This window comes from Carassius auratus, chromosome 44 (assembly GCF_003368295.1).
Source record: "Carassius auratus strain Wakin chromosome 44, ASM336829v1, whole genome shotgun sequence".
Taxonomy (NCBI): Eukaryota; Metazoa; Chordata; class Actinopteri; order Cypriniformes; family Cyprinidae; genus Carassius; species Carassius auratus.
In genome coordinates this window covers 4,581,650-4,593,230 of record NC_039286.1, presented here as the reverse complement: position 1 = coordinate 4,593,230, position 11,581 = coordinate 4,581,650, and the positions used below count along the sequence as shown (strand labels likewise).

At 38.3% G+C, this 11,581-nt stretch overlaps 1 protein-coding gene across 2 annotated transcripts; it reads right to left on the bottom strand.

Annotated features, from left to right (window-relative positions):
- Nucleotides 1-546: 546 nt before the first annotated feature.
- On the bottom strand, nucleotides 547-5,649 carry LOC113062206 (pygopus homolog 2-like). 2 transcript variants are annotated; one of them, XM_026231873.1, is made up of 3 exons: nucleotides 5,554-5,649; nucleotides 3,559-3,608; nucleotides 547-3,342 (listed from the first exon to the last, which is right to left on the bottom strand). In XM_026231873.1, the coding sequence occupies exons 2-3, from the start codon at nucleotides 3,598-3,600 to the stop codon at nucleotides 1,717-1,719; spliced, it is 1,668 nt and encodes a 555-aa protein (XP_026087658.1). In that variant the 5' UTR covers nucleotides 3,601-3,608; nucleotides 5,554-5,649; the 3' UTR covers nucleotides 547-1,716. The 2 variants fall into 2 exon arrangements, with proteins under 2 accessions (XP_026087658.1, XP_026087657.1); XM_026231872.1 differs by having other exon boundaries at nucleotides 4,777-5,621.
- Nucleotides 5,650-11,581: the final 5,932 nt, after the last annotated feature.

Below are 11,581 nucleotides of genomic sequence, written 5' to 3'. Positions count from 1 at the left end.
CATTTCATGAATACAGACATTCAGTCCAACTCTCTATCCATTCCCCTTTAAAAAAGTTGCTAAAAAGACAACTACCACAAGAATTCACACTAATGTATAAACTCTAGCAGTCTTTGCATAGTAACTTGAAACAGAGAAGCTTCAAAATGCAAGACCGAGATTTAAATTGTAATTTAAATTGTAAATAATAAGTAGCAAAATACTGTCAACCACAGACTTAATTTTACTCAAATCTGAAAACCCATAGGAAATTACAGAGGGAAAGCATGCTGAATTAGTCTTCTGTGTTGCCCTACAAATTTATGAATTATAGACATTACAAATATAGTCATGAAATTTGAATTTGTTCAAAAAACCTTAACTGACAGGAGCACCAAAACGCCAGCTTTTTAATATATATATTAAGAAACTTTTTTATATTACAGTTCACTGCTGAACTGGAAAAAAAAAACATGTTTATAAAAAATTACTAATTATTTTTAATTATTTTTTTATTTTATTTTTTAAAACCCATATTTAATGCAATAATAATTTCACCAAAAAGACTTTAAAAAAAACAATTCAGTTTACTTCTTTCAGTACAGTGCCAGAGGACAGAACATCCCCTCATATTACTGCACAATGCTGGCGAATGGAGGGCACCAGAGCAAGCACATTGAACAGCATACACACAGGTACATAAAAAGTAGCATAAGAAAAAAGGCAACTTGGACAGAAATGTAGAAATAAAAAAGGAAGAAACTGCAAACATCTCACTCTGTGAAAAAATTTGATTTCGTTCTGTTATTTGGTCTACTTCATAGCCCAGGATGAGGCCTAGCTGGAACAGTAAATGTAACAATTCAGTTCTGACAAAGTACTGCATTGGTTCACATGCAATCCCAAAGACTACATTCATACACTGATATGGTAATAGATTACCAGTATCGTCGCTGCCACCAGCCATCATTGTCCACTTTGTTTCAAGAACAGTGAGTAGCTGAACATGAAGAGAAACAAGAATTGCAGGACTCCAATTTCTGTCAGATCGCTCATGTATTCAACAACCCACACAGTAAAATGGTGATAATCTACATGTATTATATCCCTTTCCAGAACGCTGCCATATTCCTTTGGATATACTAAAATGGAGATCACAGAGGAGAGGAAAGGTTGTGTGGTGACTATACACTCTTGACTTAAAGCATTCTTAGCCAGACATGTCAAAATTTTGAGGTAGCAAGTTAGCATCAGTGCTTTGCAGATCAAGAAGTTGGATATTTTGGACAGCTCTTTGGAGGCTGATCTAGGGTATAATCACACAAAAGGTTACATTTCCGTACAAATGCATTTCATTTTGCTTTGTACTGTGGCCAGAATGAAGCTGCTTCTCCAAATTTGTCACCAAGGAGAAATGAAGACCTGTGAGTGCAACATCGATCAAAAACAGCTGAATTTTTGAAAATGTGTCATGATATTCTATACACAAACATTCCCAACATCTGGTACAATGCTTTTTAATCAGAGACATGGGCCCTAAAAGTGCTTATGTGGTCGGTGAAGAAACAAATGCAAGATGTAACAACAGATTAAGAAGTTCAGTTTGATCTGTATGTTTCGCTCTCTTCGGTTGGATTAATTCTTCACTTCCATTTCACTTTTCTCACCATGAAACACAAGACATGAAGCACCAAGAAATAAATCATACATCCCTCTTCCCCAATCTTCTTCTATCCTTTAGCCATCATTTGCAGCAACCAGCTGTCCGAGTCCCTGGCGCACGTAAACAGCTTGAATCTCCTTTGTCTTGAGGCAGAAGTCGCAAGCCCACACCGCAGCGCTCTCTCTGGTCAGCAGCCCATATGCTGGCTCAGTTAGGCCTGTGCAATCTCTATGAAACCATCGTTGGCAGGAGGCCTCACACAAGATGGCTTCTTGGTCATCGTGCACTTCTGACAGGCAGAGACCACAAGGGAACACCATGCCTCCACCTAGCTTTGGGGGACCAGAGCCTGGGCCAGCAGCTGGTGGAGCAGGCCCACTGGGAAGTGGGGACTGGGTGTTGGGAGTAGAGTTGGAGTTGGATGGAGGATTGGGGTTACTACCTGGAGTGTTGCCACCACTGCTGTTGTTAAGGTTGTTCTGGTTGGAGTTGGGTGGCTGATTTGGCATTGGACCTCCAGTAGCATTGTTCTGCTGGTTGTAGGGCGCCGAACCTGGAGCGGAGTTTGGTGGCGTTGGTTGTTGCTGGTTGGATGGGGTGTTGGAGCAAGGGCCACCAGTGGAGTTGGGTGGAGGATGCTGATTGGTTGGTGCTTGTTGAGGCTGGGGACCATTATGTGGGCCTGTGGGGGACGAGTTGGGATTGGGAGGCTGAGGAGCTGACTGGGGTTGACCTGGAGTGTTAGGGTTGGGTTGTGGGACATCTGGATGACCTTGGAAACCTACTCCAGGCTGTGGAGGTCCAGGGGCTGGGGACGGACCAGGAGTGGCATTGTTGGATGGAGGACCAGAGGGATTAAGGTTAGGTGGTTGCTGTTGAGAGGGAACAGGTGGACCACCACCACCTGGACCACCAAAGTTCTTTCCCTCTTCACCAACTGGAGGACTTGATCCAGGGTACGGGCCATCTTGTGGAGGAGGGAACTGTCCTTGCGGAGGCATACCTGGGTGACCACCCACCATATTGCCACCACCACCTACACCACCCATGCCCATCATGTTCATTCCTCCTCCCATACCCCCCATAGGGTTCATCGGGCCGTGCAGAGGCCCACGAGGACCAGGTAAAGGTGGGCTGTTGAAGGGATGGCCACCTTGTCCATGTGGAGGCTGTTGCTGAGGCATCCCAAACCTTGGATGAGGTGGACCTCCTCCGCCTCCTGGACCGCCACCCATTCCTCCAGGTGACAACATTGGATTGAAGCCCTGCCCAGGGTGCATGGGTGGGCTGAAATTGGGTGGCATGTTAAACTGGGATGGGCCTCCTGCTGGAAATCCTCCTCCACCACCTCCTCCACCTCCACCACCTCCAAACCCTGGCATTCCCCCAAATCCAAGTGGGTGGTGTGGTCCAGCATTTGGTGTTGGCGGACCAAAAGGGGCTCGTCGACCTGGCTGTCCGCCTCCAGGTCCACCTGGGCCACCCATGAATCCCATACCTCCTCCCATTCGACCAGGACCGCCATAGCCACCTCCACCACCCCCTGGGCTAGGCAGAAAAGAGGCACCACCTGGACCACCCCCTCCACCAGATCGCGATGGCGGACCAAAGTCATCATCAAAAGGGTTAGAGGCCACCAGGTGATCAACCATTGGAGTAGGAGGGGGTGCAAACTCAGAGAGGTGGGAGAACGCTGCCCCCTAACAGAAATACAAAGGGTGAGAAATGAGTTGGTAACACTGTTCCCAATGTTTTACTAAATACAAACAATTTTAATGCATTGAATTTGTCTTTAGATCCATTTTTGTCAGCATTTAGCTTAAGGTAGGAAACAAGTCTACTAAGATACAAATACCATTGCAAACATTAAAACAAAGTCAAGCCACATATACAATTTAAAATATTCAAAAACTAACCTGAGCGTTGGATTTCCTCTTCTTTTTCTCTGGGCTCTTCATCTGGGAACCTATAGAAGCAGAAACGGAAAGGGGGAATAATGGAACAAGAATGGGGGGGAGGGGTAGCAGTTAGAACAAAAGCACATTTATATGCAACTTTTTTTGATGCAAAAATGTGCACAAGAACATTTATCATTGTAATTTGCCAAGTGGTATTAGGTGGAAATGGTAATTTACATTCTCACTGTGTCACACTGCTAACATCAACTGTAAACCTGACTGGCATTTGAGACGAAGCAGAGCACTGGTAATAAATCAGTTTGGTAATTGACTATTTTGTTAAACATATGTAAGTGTCGATAGCTTTTGTCTAGATCACTTCTTTTTTTTCTGTGTGGAAACAACTCAATTTTACAATCAAACATCTCAGTACATCCAATAAATAACCTACATGCTTCTTTAGAACCAGTTAAATCAAATCATAATAATAATTAAAAAACAATAAAACCTAGATTATCAAAGTGTATCCCACGTTATTAAACATTATGACAAGAAACTTAAGACTAGAGATAGACCAATAATCAGTTTGACCAATATTTTTATGAATGTACTGTAATATTTGGTCTGCTGATATATGGTGCCATATGGCCAGTCTCTAAAGACAGACACCTAACTACTATTTACAGAATGTCACTAGTCACTTAATGGTATATTTAAAATAATAATAATAATAGCAATTAATACATTAATTCTTTTTCGAGGCAAAATTTTTGATTTATAACTACACAGGCCAATATAAATCAAAAAATAAACCTGGGGGTTGGGCATTATTATCATTTTATAATAAATATTTGTTTAAATGTATATAGAATATTATATTAAATTTACCTGTCATTTAATTGTAGTCTAATTTTGTCAGAAAGCAGAAACAACAATAATAAAAAAGTATTAAAGGAGTATTTAGACAAGAGGCTTGCTTTTAGGGGCAAATAACAAGTTGGAAAAGAGTTGAATGCAATGCGTGTAAAAACAAAAAACAAACCAAACCCCAAACGAACACGCGTGAATAGACAGGTGGAGCGAAGTTGACATAAAGCTACCCAAAAAGACAGATCCCCACGTAGACAAGGCCACCGAACATTCAGACATGTGCGGACAGGGAAAAGGGAGATTTGCAGCCAGGGCTGTGTGGATTCCCGCTCGCGCACAGAGATGCGCTGATTGACAGTTTCCTACCTTTGCCTCGTTTTCCTTGACTCTGTCCCGCCTGCTGTCCCGCCATTAAAATGACTGTCGGTGCGGTGTCATGACACCGTTCATTTAAAGAAATTACTTTATTTAACAAAAACCTCCACGGGTCCAACGAGTATCACCCCGCAGCCCCAGGAATTGCGTGTGAAATTACGCGTGAAATGCTTAATTTTAACTGTACCAATGGGCCAATGAGATCATGCACCTACTCGGCAACATGACTGAAGGATGCATTAATGTTTTGAGTCAGATTTATCATTTTCTGTACGTCTATACGCATGCACCCCCAAATAATAACGCGATCTGGATCAGCATCGCAGAAATGTCCGAAAATATTGAGTTATTGATAAAAAGATATTTGCAAGCACACAGACCAGCCGTGATTTCTAAGTGATTGACTGAATATGAATAACGTTACACATCTGCCTGCCTGCAATGTGATCAAATACAGATGTGTTTCTACCTGGACGGCCGTGTAAATGACATTTAGATGCAAGCACGCTGAGCTCTTCTCCCAATTTTAAACTGCGTTCGATTCGAAAGTGACGTGCGACAGTAAATAACGCGATAAGCGTTTGAATTTAATTCAAACGTGATTTGAATTCGCGATCTAGCTACCATTAGTTAGCGGTTTAGCCATCAGCAAGCAAGGTAAAGACAGTAAACGTTGCTCACACAGCTCATTCATATACACCTGACTTATGCTTCAAGACATGGATGTCAACCCGCATATGACAAACAATCAATGTCAAATAGACTTACGATTTAATATTTATCCCCAAACGCGAAATTGGCCATGTTAATTACGGCCTGCTCGTTGCCGGACAAAGAGGGACAGCCGGAGTCGACTCGCGCAGGGCATGTGTGCAAAATAGGGGTGGTCGGGCTAAAACAAGTACGTGTTTTTTACAAATTGTTTAGATTACTAGTGATATTATAGAATTATTTTATACCTGCATTGATATGGGTGGCATTTAGGCAAGGTAAACCTAATGAATGTCTTTCACTGTTTCAGTAACTGTTCAATATTGTTCTCGCCGTCCCCCGTTTATCAATCATGTGGACTAATCGAGACCAGACCAATTTTTCAAATGAGGCAGAAAGAAATTCTGTGTTGTGCATTTTGCAAACAGTTCACTGCAATCGGTATTGTTGTAAATTGTAACAATTCCAATTTATTCATGATTTTTTGCAGTTTTGGGGGGACCGTACTCTGATCCTATTTATAAAAACAAAATGTTTACCCCCGTGTTCGTTGTAAGCGCGTCTTAACGCTTGTATGGTTCCAATGCATGAGTGGAGTTGTAGTTTTAAGACTGCCGTTACATGAAATGAGTTTAATTGAACGTGATTTAGTTTTATTTGTTCCCTCTCGCTCCTTATAAAAATATATATATTATTGTTCTGAAAATAAAAATCCTTTAAAAATACACATTTATGTAATTACATTAGTCTTTATGTCAAAAGCAGATTTGAAAGCATATTATTAATCAACTGCATCTGAACACTGATGTCAAAAATCGAATAATAAAAAAATTACAATTGAATTAATTTAGAATAATATATGAAAACGTGCTGGATTTTGAGAGGTCACGAGTTAGAACAACTCAATTCAGTGCACCAGTGGAGGTTTTCTCTTTGCACTGACTATACTGATTTAGGATCAGTCCCCTAAACTCAAATCATAAATCAAACATTTTCAGCACAGATGCTAAAACCATAGACAGTGGCTAAAACTGTTACGTAACCTTCACTGCTTTGGATCTCAAGAGACAGCTATAATGTATTATTCCACAGACTCTGCTGCCCTCTTGTTGTCGAATTAACACAGTACATGCCTGCACTGCACCCCTGAACTCGTTTCTTCACATAATAACAAAGGAATTACAGTAATATAACTGTACTCATCTTACTAAAAAATAGAGTATGGCGGCCTTTATTGGTTGTACAAAGAACCAAGACTGCAAATAACTCACTGGGACATAAATTGTCAAAGTAACAGGACGATCATGCCAGCACTTAAAACAAGTTCACATTTGTTATTGTCACTTAATTTACTGTGATTATCTGAAACCATTTCTGCTTTGAATAGCATAAAAGCCCTTAAAATAGCCTACTAGTTAGGTACACCCCTTGTAATACAATATAAGCAATGCATTTTAAATGAATTTAGCATGTCTTGTAAAACTATCTATCTATCTATCTATCTATGTTTTTATGGTTCTAATTTAGTTTTAATTAATAACCCTGGAAATTACTCAGAGATGTGGGTCGCCATAAATCCCACAATGCAAAATGAAGTCCCAGTCCATATCACAGGTGCACAGTCTCCCTGACATTAATTCCCCTTGCCATGGTCCACCCTTTGTCATTAGTTATGAATCATTTTATTGATAAGTCTTTCCCAATCGCTCCTCATGAATGATTTCAGCATTCTCAGGTCCTCTTCGAGACCCATTAGTGTTCATTTTTAGCCTCTGGATTGAGTTACCGTTTGCATTGCCTTAAATTGAGATGAATTGTTAATCCAGGACTGCTGTCATGGGCAGAGTAGGATCGCAGTGAAGGTTAGGTGACGGGGTGACTGAGGTGACAGGGTTAATGACTGTTTGCAGATCAGATGTACAGAAGTCTGTGTGGCCTCCGAGGTTTAGGGTAGAATAGCAGCAATACGTGATAGCCGAAGGAATTTACACTGCTAAAAATGGGCAAAGTGTTGCCTCGGTGTCGTTTCACCAGTATTAAAGACACTTAACGTACAGGCCCTCCCCCTTTCCTTTGAGTAGGTACGCTACGATCCCTCTCTTTTTACCTTTCTTACTTCATCATCATGATAGTAGAGTCCGATAAGCAGTCTCTTGTGACGCTTGCTGTGATCCAATTTAAGAGCCAATCCTCCACGAGCATATTATATGGGACAGAGAGACAAACCAGCAGTTAAAAGATACACCAAACGTGCAAAAACGTGTCAATCAAAGCTTTCCCCAAAAACAATGAGGCCTCAAGAAAACCTCTTTGGTTTTACAGTAGATAACCATCGACCTGCAATATGACATGTAAAAAATATGGAAATTAGTCATTTTGATATTACAAAACTTTAGTTTAAAATGTAAAACTTTATAGGCCTGATAAAGTATTACAGTATGAGGTTTAGCTTGTAGCAATTAGCTTGTTAGTCAAACTGTATGTTTTACAAATGTAGCTTGCCAAGTGGCTTGTAATTGTGGTCTAAACACACTGCAAATATGAGAAACAAAGCAATTGTGAGACATAAAGTTAATTAAAGAACAGACCATGTGTTCAGACCAAGAGTGAGAACAACTGTAGTTGGTTTTAACCTCAAACTACAGTTTTCAACATGAAGAACCACCAGACAACAAATAACTTTTTCCAAATTACATTTTGGTTGTGGGAACATTATAATGTTCAGTTTGCATACCATTCAGAGGTTTGGGGCTGGAAACATGTTTTAATGTTTCCGAAAAAAAAAAGTATCTTATGCTCACCAAGACTGCATTTTCTTGATAAAACATACAGTAAAAACTCTAAATTTGTGGAAATATTATTACAATTTAAAATACCTTTGACGCAAAGCTGAATTTTCAGCATCAGACTTCAGTTTCACATGATCCTTCAGAAATCATTCTAATGTGCTGATTTAATGCTTAAGAAACGTTATTATTGTCAGTGTTAAAAACATGTGCTGCTTAATATTTTTGTGGAAACCATTATACAATTTATTCAGGATTCTTAATGCAAAGTGAAAAAGAATGGCATTTAAAATATGTTTTTGTAACATTACAAATGTCTTTGTCATTTTTGATCAGTTTAATGCATCCTTCCTGAATAAAATTAGCCTAATAATTTATTTAATTATGTATGTGTGTGTGTGTGTGTGTGTGTATTTTTATTTTATTTACTTACTTTTTTGTAGTAGTAGTAGTACTAGTAGTATTAGTGCCTTTTTACAGTGTTCTACTATCCAGTATCAAAAAGTATGAGGAAATATTTGATACAGTTGGGATAAATACAGATGTTTGTCATCTATTTCATTCTCTTCTGTGGCTCCCACGAGCGCTCACGTTTGTCTGTGTAACATTAAGCTCTAGAATGTCAAACATGCTTTTCATAAAGGCCTTACAAATGCACGTTCATATACATGAGTAGCCTAAATCATTGCTTGTCAGCTCACGTGTTTGTCTGCATGTATGAACACTGATATGGACACTGTTGTTGACGTTGTTGTTATCGTGAGTACAGATCATCAGCAGCTGACGTCTGACGCGGGAGGGTCAGAAGCAGAGCTGGAGACTGCTGTGGAGACGTTCAGCACGTGAGGACAGTTAAAGTGTCTGTCAGGGCTGGTCCAGACAGCCTGGTCACAGATAACGGTGACACGCTGGACTACAGTTACCAGCCGGACCCGGTCAGGTGACACTAGCACGTCAAAGCTGCCACAACAGTCAGCCTCAGCCCTGGCCAAAAGACCGTCACAAACACTGTCTGTGGTCTGGACTGGAGGACGACGACGTATTTGTAGATAAAGTGTTCATACATGTTTACATATTAGGTTTATATATAATTGTTTATGTGAACGCATAATTTGTATTCTGCATAGGTAATGTGGCGATAAAGGAATAAGAAAAAACATCTCTGTTTTTTCTATTAGCAGTGGTTTCTCATGATGTCAAATTTACCGTCAGTCCAATAGACGCTGAATTAGCATTAGCGTTGACTCGTTTTTAAGTTTTTAAGGCAATTAATAAAAAGTATAGTGTTAGAAATTGACATATACATTTAAAAATAAAATGAAAATATTACAAAAACGTAGAAGGATTTAAGATGACCGTTGAAACGTGTCATGATCACAATCTTGTGAATAAGGCATGTTCTTTACGGTATTGTCTCGTGATAAATTGCTTGTTGTCTTCTTTTTTAACTTGCTTTGGTTAAAAGTGTCTGACAAATGAAATAAATAAAAACAGGACTTCACTGATAGTAAAATATGGAAACCGCATTTGATAGCATAATTCAATATAAAAAAGGGGGAAAGGGATTAAATGATGAACAAACTAAAAGTTAAACTGTAAAAATAAATAAGTACATTTTAATTAAATAAGTTAATTTATTAAAAATCAATCAATTTATTTGGAGACTATATTTATTAAAGAGGTTAATATAGTTATAGGCAAGAACACATCAAACTGATCATAAGTAACAGTAAATATATTTTTAATGCTACAAAAGATTAGTATTTTACTGTTTTTTTACATTTTAAATTTTTAATGAATGCAAAATGTAAGTTAGTATTGGGTAAAGTACACTGCAACAATGGTGATTTTTCTTTTTTTTTTTTACATTTCTATAAACATGCACAACATGCTTCAGCTGATGCAACCCATATAACACAACAGGTTTATGACAGCCTTTCTGATGATGTCACTGCCTTGCATGTGCAGGTATGTGTGATTTACATCTCAGTGAATGACATGAGCTTATATAGTGTTAACTTTGTTCATGATCATAATCCAGGCATATACATAGCTCTGACCCAATGAAGATTTGTTTCACTAGAGCAAAATGAATACACAACATGCAATCAGTTGCTATGTAACATGAACCAGTAAAAGCTTATATCACTGAAATTAAAGATACCATTCATAATTGATTCAACATGATTGTCTGGACTGAAGTAATTGGCTCTGAGCTGAACACAAATGTGTTTCTGGAAATATGAATGCAGGATCACTACAGACATTTCAAAGCTCTTTCTGTTTTGTTGTAACACAACTGTTTGTGGCTGCTTATTGTTTCTCCTTTACAGGCCAAGGTAAACATAGCTAGCAGCAGTAGATCAGGTCAAACAGGTTGAGCCGGAAATGAGCAACAAGTCCAGGATCTGCTCAAACAAGCACCTTTATAGTATTTACACACCAACATCTATGGGAATCCCCACTGGATTTATGGTAACTCTCACACACTTCAGTCAACCGTTAAACAAAGTTTTGTCTACTGCACTGCTGCTGACTTCAACAGTTCTGCTCGAAAAAGACCCAAAGGCTGAAAGTTATGCAAAGACTTTTACATTTTACATTGTTTCTAGCATGAAGAGATTGTGCTGTTTGATAGAAACATGTATGTTTGCTGGAACAAAATAATTTTTTTTAGACAGTAGACTATTTTTTTTTCAGTTAATGTTTATTTTATTTAGTTATTTTTTTATTTTAGTTTTAATTAATAATAATAACCCTGGTTCAGTCACTTTCAAATTTTATGATTTTCTGTTTGAGATTAAATTTTTTACTGATATTGTGAGGACAAGCAAAAAATAATAATTCTTTCATATAACTGTCATTATATTGTCATTGCACAAAAGCAAATGTCAAAATAAATTCTTGGAAATATTTACTTTTTAGTCAGATTTACTTAAAATATAAAATATGTCTATTTTATTATTTTAAAATACTAGTTTTTAACATATATAATTTTACAATTATTTAACATATCACAATTAATTCCATTACTTCAGACCATCTTTCGGAAGCAGGATGATATAATATTATAAAAAATTTGGTATTGTGAATGTAAAGAAAAAAAAAGTAAGCATAGTTAATTAGTATCTCAAATAAATAAATAAATAGTAGCCCCCTGGGTGTTTCTGGACCCCAGTTTGTAAACCCCAGTTTAGTAAACTAAACCTTAATCAGAGACATAATCGAAAACCATTTAAATATGTATAAATAAATGTTCAATATCTTAAAATTGCATTCACAGTACAAAAAATATCAGA

What these genes read in the sequence shown, in the direction of transcription:
- LOC113062206 (XM_026231872.1), bottom strand. Translation starts at nt 4,822, where the DNA reads ATGGCGGGACAGCAGGCGGGACAGAGTCAAGGAAAACGAGGCAAAG. An exon ending in TCAAGGAAAACGAGGCAAAG is followed by an intron (nt 3,609 to 4,776) that starts GTAGGAAACTGT and finishes CTGCTTCTATAG; the next exon opens with GTTCCCAGATGAAGAGCCCA. An exon ending in AGAGGAAATCCAACGCTCAG is followed by an intron (nt 3,343 to 3,558) that starts GTTAGTTTTTGA and finishes TATTTCTGTTAG; the next exon opens with GGGGCAGCGTTCTCCCACCT.